We start from the raw sequence: 13695 nt of genomic DNA, 5'->3' as shown, positions 1-13695 counted from the left end.
TAACTAGCAATCTCATCACTGAAATATGGGTTAGTTTTTTTATGCCATTTTGTGTTGGTGTTATCAAAAAGGATTTGTGGCCACTAACATCATGGAAAGGGGCCTTCTTCTATTTTTTACATGGGACCTGAATCATAAAAAGAGAAAATTGAAAGCTACCTACAGAAAACCATATATTGATGGTGGGAGAAGATGGCGGCGTACGAGGACACTGGGCTCACCACGTCCTGCTGATCACTTAGATTCCACCCACATCTGCCTAAATAACCCAGAAAACCGCCAGAAGACTAGGTGAACGGACTCTCTGGAGCCAAGCATAGATAAGAGGCCCACGGAAGAGGGTAAGAAGGGCGGCGAGGCGGTGCACGCTACATGGACTGGTGGGATAGAGCCGGGGCAGTGGAGGGCAGCCCACCTGGCAAGGCAGAGTCCCCGAGTCTGACTTGCAAAACCAGAGGGGCCGGACTGCGTGAGTTCTGACAGCCAGCGGGACTTAACATCTGGAATGTTAAAAGTCAACAGCTCTGCTTGGAGAGCAGGAGGGCAAGAGGACACTGGGAGGGAGAGGTGTTGAGCCCTGGAAGACAGAGCTCAGCTTGGTGGGGAACAAAGGTGCTAGCCAGTGCCATCTCCCTCGCCCATCCCCCAGCCAAACTCCAAAGGGAACCAGTTCCCCTCACGGAACTTGTTTGCACTGCACAAACACCCGACACTGTGCTTCTGTGGATCCATCCCTCTGACAGATCTGCCTACCTCCCAGTGCCACAGGGCCCCTCCCTAAGCGGACCACCAAAGGCAAAGCAAGCTGAGTCTGCCCCTCCCACCCCTGTGCACCTTGAAGATCCACCCTGGCTAATACACCAGATCCCATCAAAGCAGCACCATAAGCCTGGCAGTGTGCAAGTAGCCCAGACAGATGCAGGGCTGGTTCAACATTTGCAAATCAATCAATGTGATACATCACATTAATAAAAGAAAAGAACCATATGATCCTGTCAATCGATGCAGAAAAAGCATTTGACAAAATTCAGCATCCTTTCTTAATAATAACCCTCGAGAAAGTCAGGATAGAAGGAACATACTTAAACATCATAAAAGCCATTTATGAAAAGCCCACAGCTAATATCATCCTCAATGGGGAAAAACTGAGAGCTTTTTCCCTGAGATCAGGAACATGACAGGGATGTCCACTCTCACCGCTGTTGTTTAACATAGTGTTGGAAGTGCTAACATCAGCAATCAGACAACAAAAGGAAATCAAAGGCATCAAAATTGGCAATGATGATGTCAAGCGTTCACTTTTTGCAGATGTCATGATATTATGCATGGAGAACCCGATAGACTCCACCAAAAGTCTGCTACAACTGATACATGACTTCAGCAAAGTTGCAGGATACAAAATCAATGTACAGAAATGTATAAGTTGCATTCTTATACACTGATAATGAAGCAACAGAAAGACAAATAAAGAAACTGATCCCATTCACAATTGCACCAAGGAGCATAAAATACCTAGGAATAAATCTAGCCAAAGGTGTAAAAGATCCATATGCTGAAGACTATAGAAAGCTTATGAAGGAAATTGAAGAAGATGTAAAGAAATGGAAAAACATTCCGTGCTCATGTGTGGGAAAAATAAATATTGTCAAAATGTCAGTACTACCCAAAGCTATCTACACATTCAATGCAATCCCAATCAAAATTGCACTGGCATTCTTCTCGAAGCTACAACAAGAAATCCTAAAATTTGTATGGAACCACAAAAGACCCCAATAGCCAAAGTAATTTTGAAGAAGACCAAAGCAGGAGGCATCACAATTCCAGACTTTAGCCTTTACTACAAAGCTGTAATCATCAAGACAGCATGGTATTGGCACAAAAACAGACACATAGACCAATGGAATAGAATAGAAACCCCAGAACTAGACCCACAAAAGTGTGGCCAACTAATGTTTGACAAAGCAGGAAAGAATATCCAATGGAAAAAAGACAGTCTCTTTAACAAATGGTGCTGGGAGAACTGGACAGAAACATGCAGAAGGATGAAACTAGACCACTTTCTTATACCATTCACAAAAATAAACTCAAAATGGATAAAGGACCTGAATGTGAGACAGGAAACAATCAAAACCCTAGAGGAGAAAGCAGGAAAAGACCTCTCTGACCTCAGCCACAGCAATTTCTTACTTGACACATCTCCAAAGGCAAGGGAATTAAAAACAAAAATGAACTATCGGGACCTCATGAAGATAAAAAGCTTCTGCACTGCCAAGGAAACAACCAACAAAACTAAAAGGCAACCAACGGAATGGGAAAAGATATTTGCAAATGACATATCGGACAAAGGGCTAGTATACAAAATGTATAAAGAGCTCACCAAATTCCACACCCGAAAAACAAATAATCCAGTGAAAAAATGGGCAGAAAACATGAAAAGACACTTCTCTAAAGAAGACATCTAGATGGCCAACAGGCACATGAAAAGATGCTCAACGTCGCTCCTCATCAGGGAAATACAAATCAAAACTACACTCAGATACTACCTCATGCCAGTCAGAGTGGCCAAAATGAACAAATCAGGAGACTCTAGATGCTGGAGAGGATGTGGAGAAATGGGAACCCTCTTGCACTGGTGGTGGGAATGCAAATTGGTGCAGCCACTCTGGAAAACAGTGTGGAGGTTCCTCAAAAAATTAAAAATAGACCTACCCTATGACCCAGCAATAGCACTGCTAAGAATTTGCCCAAGGGATACAGGAATGCTGATGCATAGGGGCACTTGTATCCCAATGTTTATAGCAGCACTCTCAACAATAGCCAAATTATGGAAAGAGCCTAAATGTCCATCACCTGATGAATGGATAAAGAAATTGTGGTTTATATACACAATGGAATACTACTTGGCAATGAGAAAGAATGAAATCTGGCCATTTGTATGGAACTGGAGTGTTATGCTAAGTGAAATAAGTCATAGAGAGAAAGACAGATAACATATGTTTTCACTCTTAGGTGGATCCTGAGAAACTTAACAGAAGACCATGGGGGAGGGGAAGGCAAAAAAAAAAAGAGAGAGGAAGGGAGCCAAAACATAAGAGACTCTTAAAAACTGAGAACAAACTGATGGTTGATGGGGGGTGGAAGGGAGGGGAGGGTGGGTGATGGGTTTTGAGGAGGGCACCTGTTGGAATGAGTACTGGGTGTTGTATGGAAACCAATTTGACAATAAGTTTCATATTAAAAAAAAGTTAAACAAAACCATGTATTTGTTTATAAACCATATCATATATTAATTAATTTAATTAAATTAAATTCTTCAGTATTTATTGCCTATACAAAAAATACTGCAATGGACTCAGTAAGATACATAAATATTTGATTATGGCACAATTTTGAAGTGGAGTGGTCACTCAGTCTGGTGAGAGTCAGACAAACACATAATCATCAGAATAGAAAGCATGCTAGGATGCAGCCCTTGGGTGAGATACAAACTCCGTTCTGTGGGGTAGTTTAAAAGGTGCACATTTTGATTAGAAAATCAATGAGAATTTTACCATAGAGGAGTAGCATTTGATGTGTGCCTTAACTGAGGCATAGACTTTTTTCTGGTGAATAGGAAAACGACTTCACACAATGAGGCACTTGTAAGAACCTAAGCACCAAGATGGGAAGGAGCAGAGAGTGTTCAGGAAGAGTCTGGTCTGCAGAGAGGTGATGCCCAGCAGTGGACTGGAGCTACATAACAGAAGACCTTGAATGCCATGCTATGAAATTGGTTTTATTTAGTTGAGATTTCAGTTATTCCATTCATTTGACATTCAATATCGGGAGATTGGTGTGGAGAACCAGGTTCTTGGAATTCTCCTACTTTTAAAGGCAGGACAGGTTCACAAAACAAGAAAAATGGCTTCTGCTCTGCCCCCCCCCCCCCCCCCCGCCTCCAAGTCTGAGAGACAGAGAAGCATAACATTTTAGTAGTTGATGAGTACAAAGTATCATAGTAGCTTTGGAGAGGGACTCTTAACTCTGCCTGGCACTATTACTGCAAATCTCTTCTAGAAATTTTACCAAACAGAGCTAGGAACTTTAAAAGGAACAAATATAAAGAAAAAAGAAAATTGGTTTGGTTGCATATGCTGGGTGTAAAGATTAAGTTAAATTGGAATGTGTGTGGAGGTTGTTAACACTAAGTCTAGCAGAGCCTCCATAACTATTAGCTGAATCTGTTGAGAGAATTTGGAAATATGGCTCTGAGTTTCAAGAATGATGTCCAGGCTAAAGATGGAGATTAGAGAATCATTTTAATAGAGATGACGGAATCATGGACAAGAACAAGGTCTTCTAATTAGGAGATGTTGACCCTGAAGGGATGGATTAAGGAAGAGAAACCAGTGAAGGAAGCTGAGATAGAGAAGAGAACACTGGTCTGGAATCCAAGGGAAGAGAAAGCCTCCTGAAGAAAGACATTAAAGAGGTGAGATGTTGGATTTAGCTTTTAGGAAATGACAGGGACCGGAAGTGAGATGTGGGAGGCAATAGCCAGGTTCAAGTGGCTGAGAAGTAAATGGGAAACGAAGCCCTCAAACCTCTGCACCTGGCAAAATCCTCATCTTTGAAGACCCATCTCAAACGTCACCTCTTCTGTGACTCCGTTCCCAGCTTTCTGAATTAGCTTCTTCTTATGGTTATCTTTGTAATACTCGATCTTTTCTTTTGAAAAATTTCATGGCACTGAACTTCATCTGTTTACATCCTGGTGACCTAAGTGAAGACTGGTCTCCTTGAAGTCAGGAGCCTCATCTTGTTCATCACGGTATCCTGAAGTCTTAGCTTAATGCCAGGACTAGTTGTAAACATTTCTTAAACATTTCAGTAAACATTTCTTTTTCTTTCCCTGATTTGTGTAAGCTTTATTTTTTTTTTACAGAGGATTGACTCTAATTTTATTATTTTATTTTATTTTAAATCTGTGAGTTAGAAAAAGAAATGAATATTTTAGGAAGTTTGAATATGGAGAAGAAGAGAAAAAATTTGAAATAGAATCGGCTGGAGAGAAACGTTTTTAGAAAGAAGTAGCCTTGGACATTTTCATAGACTAGTAAGGAGAGTCAGGGAAGGGGCAGAGGATGAGGGTACAAAAGAGGAAAGAGCTGACTAAGCCAGCCATGGTGGCTGAGAAGAGGTAACAAGGGCACAGGTACAGAAAGAGGTTCTGAAAGAGATCTAACGTTCTTCCTCTGAAACAGAAAAGTAAGGAGGATATAGTTCAAGTTTGAAAGTCATTGAGAAAAATTGAAGAGGATTGCATTAGGAAGACCCTTACCTTCTGCTAAGGTTAAAGGATCGGTGGTAACTGAGGGGACTGAACACAGAAGGTTTGGAACAACTTCAGACTATATGACCAGAATCCCTATAATCATGAAGAGTGAATGGAGGGTCAATGTAAACCTGGTGAAGTTGATCAGTTTGCATGTTTCTCCCTGTATTTGTTAACAGACATTTAAAAAAGAAATGTCATTTGTATAGGTTTGCTTGTCTATTTTAACTTCTCTTAAGGAAACAGCTGTGAGACACTCAAAGTATCCTTTGCAGATTGTGGAAGTCCTTTTGAACACCAACTTTGCAAAGGCCTCTTTCTGTTTGAATAGGAGGCAACCAACATATGTGTGGTTTACAATGACTGGCATCTGTTTGTAGAACTGTCTTTTTCTGTTATCATTAACCTGAAGTTTCATGCATAATCATTATCAGCGTGATAAAGAGTGATTGTACATGCATTTAAGTGAATCTTTAGGTCTGAAATGAGAGGTACTAGGATTACTAAGGTCCCTCCCTCTTTTTTTTAACTAGAGTTGGACAAGTGATAACCATCAAAGCGAAAGTTACCAGAGCGTTCAGCACAAGCATGGAGGTAAGAGACCTCTTTTCTTACTTCTGCCTATTGGTGCTCTCTTTTCATTGTGTACAGAGGGCAGAGCAGGAGGCCTGGCATAATTTGGAGTTCATGAGGTTCTGAATTTCAGAGGGTGCTTGAACCTGGAGTCAGTGTCACAGGTAAATAATAAGGACCTTGAGTTTCCTAGTCAACTCTGCTACTAAAATTAAATGTGATGCGACACATTATTTTTATATAGAAGGATACATAGGAAGTAAACATATAAGGGAGAAGGGCACTCTCTTGGTTCTTTACAAGCCATGGGTCTTATTTCTTAATTATACTGACTCTGCTTTTTCTCCATCTCTGCACCCTCTAGTGGAAACTAGCCCCATAATTAACTAGTTTTTGAAAGGTAGAGTAACTGAAGTGAGAAAGGAAGTTTAGATTTTTCTTCTTCACCCACTCGGTTTTATTTTCTTTACCATAGTTGTGAATGCAGCATTCTCAGGGGCTTTTGAATTTTCTGTTCTGATTGAACCAGTAGCAAAGGGTTTACTGGATCCCATTTTGCATCTTCTATGTTGGTTTGTAGCAGTCCCTTTGATCTTTGGGCACAAAAGATATATAGGGACTTATATTTGTTTGTTAGGGCATAGTGGAATACCACAGACCAGATGGCTTAAACAACAGATATTTATTGTCTCACATCTCTAGAGGATAGACATGCTAAATCAAGGAGTCTGTAGGGTTGATTCTTTCTGGGGGCTGAGAGAGTGTGTCCCAGTGCTTTCTTCTGGTGATTTGCCTTGGCTTCTGCCACATCATCCTGATCTCTGCCTTCATGTTCACATAGTGTTCTGAGGGTCTGTGTCCAAATCCCTCCTTTTTAGAAGGACATCAGTCACATTGGACTAGGAGACCACCCTACTCTGGTATGACCCCACCTTAACCAATTACATCTGAACCACCCTATTTCCAAAATAAGGTCACATTATAAGGTACTGGATTCAACCCATATTCCTATTCAACAGAACTATTTGACAGTAACCATACCTAATGGTGATGGTTTTACCCTGAGTTAGTCACTTTCCCCCAGTATCCCTATGAACAGAATACAAAACACTTGAAATCAGAAAGGAAATCTTTGTGTTAAAAGTCAGCTCTGTCAGCAACGATCGTGATGGTACTTTCTCAGCCTCCCTACTACAGGCTAGCACTCTACCTTATATTCAGCCCAAACACGGATAACAGCTCCTTTTCTTTTATCCTTTTCCTCCTATTCCATGAGAAAAGGTAGAATTTCCAAAGGAAATTTGATTAAAAGCTAAGAAAAGAAAAACCGGTGAGTTTAAAAGCACAGATTCTTTTTTAAATGTTTATTTTTTTGAGAGAAAGAAAAAGAGCATGCACTCATGCTCAAGAGGTGGGTGAGGGCCAGAGAGAGCGGGGCGGGGTGGGGGGTGCGGAGAAACCTAAGCAGGCTCCATGCTGCATGCTGTCAGCACAGAGCCCAACAAGGGACTCTGTCTCATGAACCGTGAGATCATGACCTGAGCCAACATGAAGAGTCGGATGCTTAGCTGACTAAGCCACCCAGGCACCCCTAAAAGCACAGATTTCTGATCCCAAGGAAAGTAAATCCTAGCCTTGACTAGGGCTAATTTAGTCCCTCTTCCAAGTTGAAGTCTTGTGTGGTCTCTGCATATGTTGTGTATTCAATAAGGTCTGGCTGGTGGGAACACCAGACTCTCAGTTCTGCATAAGTTCTCGGGACTGCTCATGTTACACTCCCCAGGAATCAGTTTTGCCTCAGAAGGTGCTCATGTCTGGCCTTGTAAACGTCCACCTTGTAAACGTCAGACTGGTGTCATCCCAAACACTTAACAGGACTGTGTGCAGATTTTTGGAATTCTTTCCTTTTGTAGTTACATTTTTTTCTGGGAATGCCCACAAATCCCAGGAGCGTTGGTCTTGATTTCTGCCTCCTCATTTCAGGAAGGTTCAGTTTCCCCTCCTTGGCCATAGTCTGGGACTTACCTTCTGGCTGAGAGCCCAGAAATTCAAGTGTTCCTCTTGTCTGTTTCCCTCTTCTTAGTGGTGACATTTCTACATTGTCTGCTATCCTAGTGTGAAAATAGTTGGTTCAGTTTTCTAGTTGTTTTTGCAGGGTGTAATTCCAATCTGACTTACTTTTTCATGACACAAAGTGAAAGTCCCCCTTACGTATGTTTATGAGACATTTGGCCGTCATACATAACTAAGTTAACTGTTCTAACAGAAGACAGTGTTTGGAACTTGTTTAAACTCTCCAGAATTGTGGGCTTGAGAATGGATGGTTTAAATTTGGTTAACCACTGTCGAGTTAACTTGAGTGTTACTGTGAAAATACTCACTTGCATTCATAAGGTAAGTGATGTAAAATGAATTATGGATTATTGATTATTTTTGCACATGAGGTAGTTGGTGAAGATGTAGAAACAGCTGTTCTCTATAGTTAATAATACAGTGCTAAACTAAGAGGCCTGAGGTTGCCCATGAGTCCAAGAAGATAGTGTTACATATCAGGGATATGTGGGGCAAGTGTTTATTAGCCAAAATCTAACAACAGATTCCTGAGTTTACCAATACTTGTACAAAGTGAAATCCTCAGGACCTAAGCTTCAGATCTTTTCCCATAAGGAAATCCATTCCCTTGTAGTGTCACCAAAAAGTGCCTCAGCCACCTTCTTGCTCTTCCTGAAAAACAAAATTTCTGAAAAAGGCAACAAAGCTACTGATAACATGATGCAGTTTGTCCATGTTAACTCAGTTATAAAAGCCAGAGACTGAAGATTAAAAAAAGTTATGGGGTATCTCCTTAATGGTCTACAAGGCATTAATTAGTATCTTGTTTTCAAAAGCACATATAGTAATAATGAGATTAGAAAATACTTGTCAGATAATGCCAGTTTTTAAAATTATAACATGAAACTGTAAATACAGTGTGATAATTTTATGTAAATACATACACACACATAAAATGGGAATAAAATTCACCTAAACATTAGTGATTATTAATATGGGTAATGGGATTACTAATAATATTTACTCTGGGTAATCAGATTCCATTTTTATCATTTATGTATTTTTATGTTTACCAAATTTTCCATGTCAAATATCTATTTTTCTAATAAGAAAAAAGTTTTTTTTAAGTTTATTTATTTTGAGAGACAGAGACAAAGCATAAGCAGGAGACAGGCAGAGAAAGAAGGAGAGAGAGACTCACAAGCAGGCTCCGTGCTGTCAGCACATGAACCGTGAGATCATGACCTGAGCCCAAATCAAAAGTTGGACGCTCAACCAACTGAGCCACCCATGTGCCCCAGAAAAAAAGTTATATTTTAATTTTATGGAACATCACTGAAAGAATAGTGTTGCTTAAAAATAAATTAAAATGCTGATTTAATTCAAAAACAAAAGAACATTGAAATGCATGACTGAATTTTGATTGCTGTGATCTCATCTGTTTTCTGGATGGCTGAACGTTTCCTTATTTATTTTTCTTTTCATTTTAGATCAGCATCAAGGTGATAGTACAGGACATGCTCACTGGTATTGAGAAACTTGTTAGTGTGGCTTTCTCTACATTTGTAGCCAAACCAGTTGGAAAAGAAAAGGTAAATTTTCTGTGTGAAGAAGTATCTATGATGTAATTCAGGGACATAGTAATGATTGCATCAGAATTATTATGGAGAAAAAGACATTTCTTGTTACTGTGCAGTATGCTTTCCCAAGATTTTTTATCCATCAATATTTTTGTAAAATTTGTCCTTCTGTGGTAATACAGTGTTAAGAACCTTAGAGGAAGGGAGATGTAGTCAGTTTGTTAAAGAGGAAAAAAACACTGTGTTTTAAATGATCCAAAGTGCCTATCAGTTTCTCAAAAACAGTGTTTACTGGGTTAGTTCTTTTCTTTTATGGTTATATAACTCAAAGTTGAGTTAAAATAATTTTTTTTAAAAAAGCAAGAACAGTTTAGTCAGAACTTGCATATTATAGTCCAATCATTTGTTTATACCTGAAGGAAGAATGTCAAAGAGGCTGAACTATTTAAGTTTAGAAATAAGCTTCAGGGCATATGGAGTAAAAACAACCTTAAAATATATGCATTATTCTGATATGTGTATGTGTGCCCAGCAGGCCTACCTGGCTATGGGCCCAGAGCAGCTTGTCTATAGTCTGCTGGGGGTTTACTCATTGTTTCTTGGCTTTCATTTTTAGGATCAGGGGGAGGGTCCCCATTTAGTCTAAAGGTAATAATCCAATTTAGAATTAAATCTCTCACTGCAAGGATCACTTCAAACATGGGCATAGTAGCTTCTCCTAGTTCCATATTGAAGCAACAAGGGGTACCTCTTACTCTGCAAAAGTGTTCTTCAGCCTGCATCCAACTTTAGAGCCGGGACAAAGCCATATTTTCTCTGTACCCAACAGAGATGACAGTAGGGCAGTACTCACCAGCAACTCCTTACTTGGGCCAACAAGCAAAGATATAGAAGGATCTGACTCAGTCCATCCTGATGCCTGGGTGGCAGGTGTCCCTGAAGAATTTTGTGCACCACGGCACTTCCCCCAGTCTCTGTCCAATATTAGACATTCAACAAGACATATTCATATTGCCCAAGGGCATTCTATTTGAAACTGAAGTTCATATCAGCTAATACTGAAAATGCAGCTTTCTGGGCTATGTCTCAGACCTACTGAATTAGAATCACTAGTATAGGAACTTGGAATCTGTACTTTGACAAAGCATCCCAGGATCCTATGTTCACTAAAATCTAAGACATTGAGATAGGTCTTGCAAACCATTGTTTTTTTTCCCAGAGTCCCCCCAAATCTCCAAACCCTGAGAATGAGAGACTATGGGGGTGATTGCAGATTTTCCATATCTGAGAAAAAGTGACAGAAAGGAGTCCACATCACCATCCCATCCTGTTCCTTCCACGGAGAAGAACACAAGGACTATCGTTTTTCCTCTCAAGCGTGAGACTTCTCATTTTGGCTTCAGGGACTCATGAAATAAGAATACTATAGTAACACTTCAGTTAAACCTGTCCTGAGCCTGAAGAAACTTTTTCTGAGAGCATTTCTGGGAAGTCAGATGCCTTATGGTCCTGCCATTATAAGTTGGCTCAGATAACCTTTATTGTAAAACAGCTTTCCCAAATGAATTATTTTCCAGTTAGTAATGTTCTTGTTCAGGGGCACATCACAAAGAGAGCCACAAAAAGTCAGCGGTTTGGTATGAACCAACAGGCCTACCTGCATCTCTATCCAAAGTGAGTTTGTTCCAGGATGAGACGGGCAATGGTTAACTAGGCTTATTAGTTAGTTCATCAGTTTCATAGGCCGGATCATTGAAGGACTCACAGAACACCACAGGGTATGCTCGGGCAGGGCCTTACTAAACTAGAAGAGGTTGTTTGTAGGAGAAAGAAAGCACCGGCGAACAGCAGAGAAGTTTAAGACTTCAGGCATAGCTCTTGGGGTTCTTTTCCTTTATTATTATTATTATTATTATTATTATTATTATTATTATTTGTTTTTCATCATGATAGGTGTACTCTTTAATCCCTATCCCTTATTTCACCCATCCACCCACCCAGCTCCCTTGGGTGGAATTCTCTGTAATTAAGTCTGTTTCTTGGTTTGTCTTTCTCTCTCTCTTTCTCCTTTGCTCATGTGTTCTGTTTCTTAAATTCCACATATGAGTGAGATCATATGGCATCTGTCTTTTCTTTGACTGACTTATTTTGCTTAGCATAATACACTCTATATCCATCCACGTAGTTGTAGGTGGCAAAATTTCATTCTTTTTGATGGCTGAATAATAGTCTATTGTATATGTATATACCACATCTTCTTCATCCATTCATCTATCAGTGAACACTTAGAATGCTTCCATAGTTTGGTTATTGTAAATAATGCTGCTATAAACATAGGGATGCTTGTATCCCTCTGTATTAGTGTTTCTGTATTTTGGTAATAAATACCCAGTAATGCTATTACTGGATCCTAGGGTAGTTTTATTTTTAATTTTTTGAGGAACCCCCTCTACTATTTTCCACAGTGGCTGCACCAGTTTGCATTCCTACCAGCAGTGCACAAGGTTTCCTTTTTCTCCACATCCTCTCCCAACACCTATTGTTTTTTGTGTTGTTGATTTTAGCCATTCTGACAGGTGTGAAGTGATATCTCATTGTAGTTTTGATTTGCATTTCCCTAATGATGAGTGATGTTGACTATCTTTTCATTTGTCTGTTGGCCATCTGTATATCTTCTTTGGATAAATGTCTGTTTATGTCTTCTGTCCCTTTTTTATTGGATTATTTGTTTTTGGGTGCTGAATTGTATCAGTTCTTTATATATTTTGGATACGAATCCTTTATCAGGTATCTAATTTGCAAATATCTTCTCCCATTCAGTAGGTAGCCTTTTAGTTTTGTTGTTTTCTTTATTGTGCGGAAACTTTTTATTTTGATACAGTCCCAATAGCTTATTTTTGTTTTTATTTCCCTTGCCTCAGGAGACATATCTAGAAAAATGTTGCTATAGCCAATGTCAAAGAAATTACTGCCTGTGCTCTCTTTAAGGATTTTTATGGTTTCAGGTCTTACATTTAGGCCTTTAATCCATTTACAGTTTATTTTTGTATATGGTGAAAGAAAGGGGTCCAGTTTCATTGTTTTGCATGTGTCTATCCAATTTTCCCAACACCATTTGTTGAAGACACTGTCTTTTTTTTCCATTGTATATTCATTCCTTCTTTGTTAAAGCTTAATTGACCATGTATTTGTGGGTTTATTTCTGAGTTTTCTGTTCTTTGCATGATCTTGAATTTCTTTCATCAGTGTTTTACAATTTTCAGAGTACAGGTTTTTCACCTCTTTGGTTAAGTTTTTTGATAGCTGTTTTATTGTTTGGGGTGCATTTGTAAATAGGATTGTTTTCTTAATTCCATTCTCTGCTGCTTTATCATTAGTGTATAGGAATGCAACAGATTTCTATACATTGTACACTGCAACTTTACTGAATTCATTTTTCAGTTCTAGTAATTTTTGGGTGGAGTTAAGATTTTATATATATAGTATCATTTCATCTACAAATAGTGAGTTTCACTTCTTCCTTACCAATTCAGATACCTTTTATTTCTTTTTGTTGTCTGATTGTTGTGGGTAGGACTTCCAGTACCATGTTGAATAGAAGTGGTGAGAGTGGACATCCTGGTCTTATTCCTGACCTTAGGGGGAAGCTCTCTGTTTTTCACTCTCACAGTCCTTTTCAGTTATACAAAATATGCTTCATCTGGATGAAGATTGGAGAGCCAAGGCACAAGTTTACTAGGTGGACTTTTACACCCTGCTGGTCACATAACTAAAACAAGGTTGTATAGAGCTAAACCAGTGTAAGTTATCAAGTCTCTATATTCCTAAACAAATTAGACAAGGTACTCCAGGGGAATCTTAGACTTGAAAGCAGCATATTATGAATCCCTTAGCTGTTTTGTAGTCTTGGCTAAGGGTCAGTGCCAGCCTTTAGGTGTCCTGGAAACAAGCATGGAATTATTCCCATCCAGCCGCAGGGTGACTTTTTCATGCATGCAGGTTAGCAGACAGGCTTTTCTGGCAGAGCTTGAGCCCTTCGTTCTGCTGCACCATAGTTCCAGATTTCGGGAGGTCAATTAAAGCTTTGTTCTGACCTACTGATTCTTTCAATTTGCTTATTAGACAATGTTTTCACTGTGTGATGAAATTTCCAAATTAGAAATCTCTCTCAGTACA

General features: G+C 39.5%; 1 protein-coding gene across 3 annotated transcripts in view; it reads left to right on the top strand.

The window, feature by feature from the left end:
- The window catches only part of ACOT12 (acyl-CoA thioesterase 12), a 59293-nt gene that overhangs the window by 9836 nt on the left and 35762 nt on the right, over positions 1-13695 (top strand). For all 3 annotated transcript variants that reach the window (XM_049649732.1, XM_049649731.1, XM_049649733.1), the window contains exons 3-4: positions 5848-5908; positions 9430-9531. In XM_049649732.1, coding sequence (XP_049505689.1) covers positions 5848-5908; positions 9430-9531 — 163 coding nt within the window. The remainder of the gene's footprint in view (positions 1-5847; positions 5909-9429; positions 9532-13695) is intronic.

This window comes from Panthera uncia (assembly GCF_023721935.1).
Source record: "Panthera uncia isolate 11264 chromosome A1 unlocalized genomic scaffold, Puncia_PCG_1.0 HiC_scaffold_17, whole genome shotgun sequence".
In the NCBI taxonomy this organism is placed as follows: domain Eukaryota; kingdom Metazoa; phylum Chordata; class Mammalia; order Carnivora; family Felidae; genus Panthera; species Panthera uncia.
Note: the sequence above shows the minus strand (reverse complement) of the source record. Positions and strands in the feature narration are given on the sequence as shown.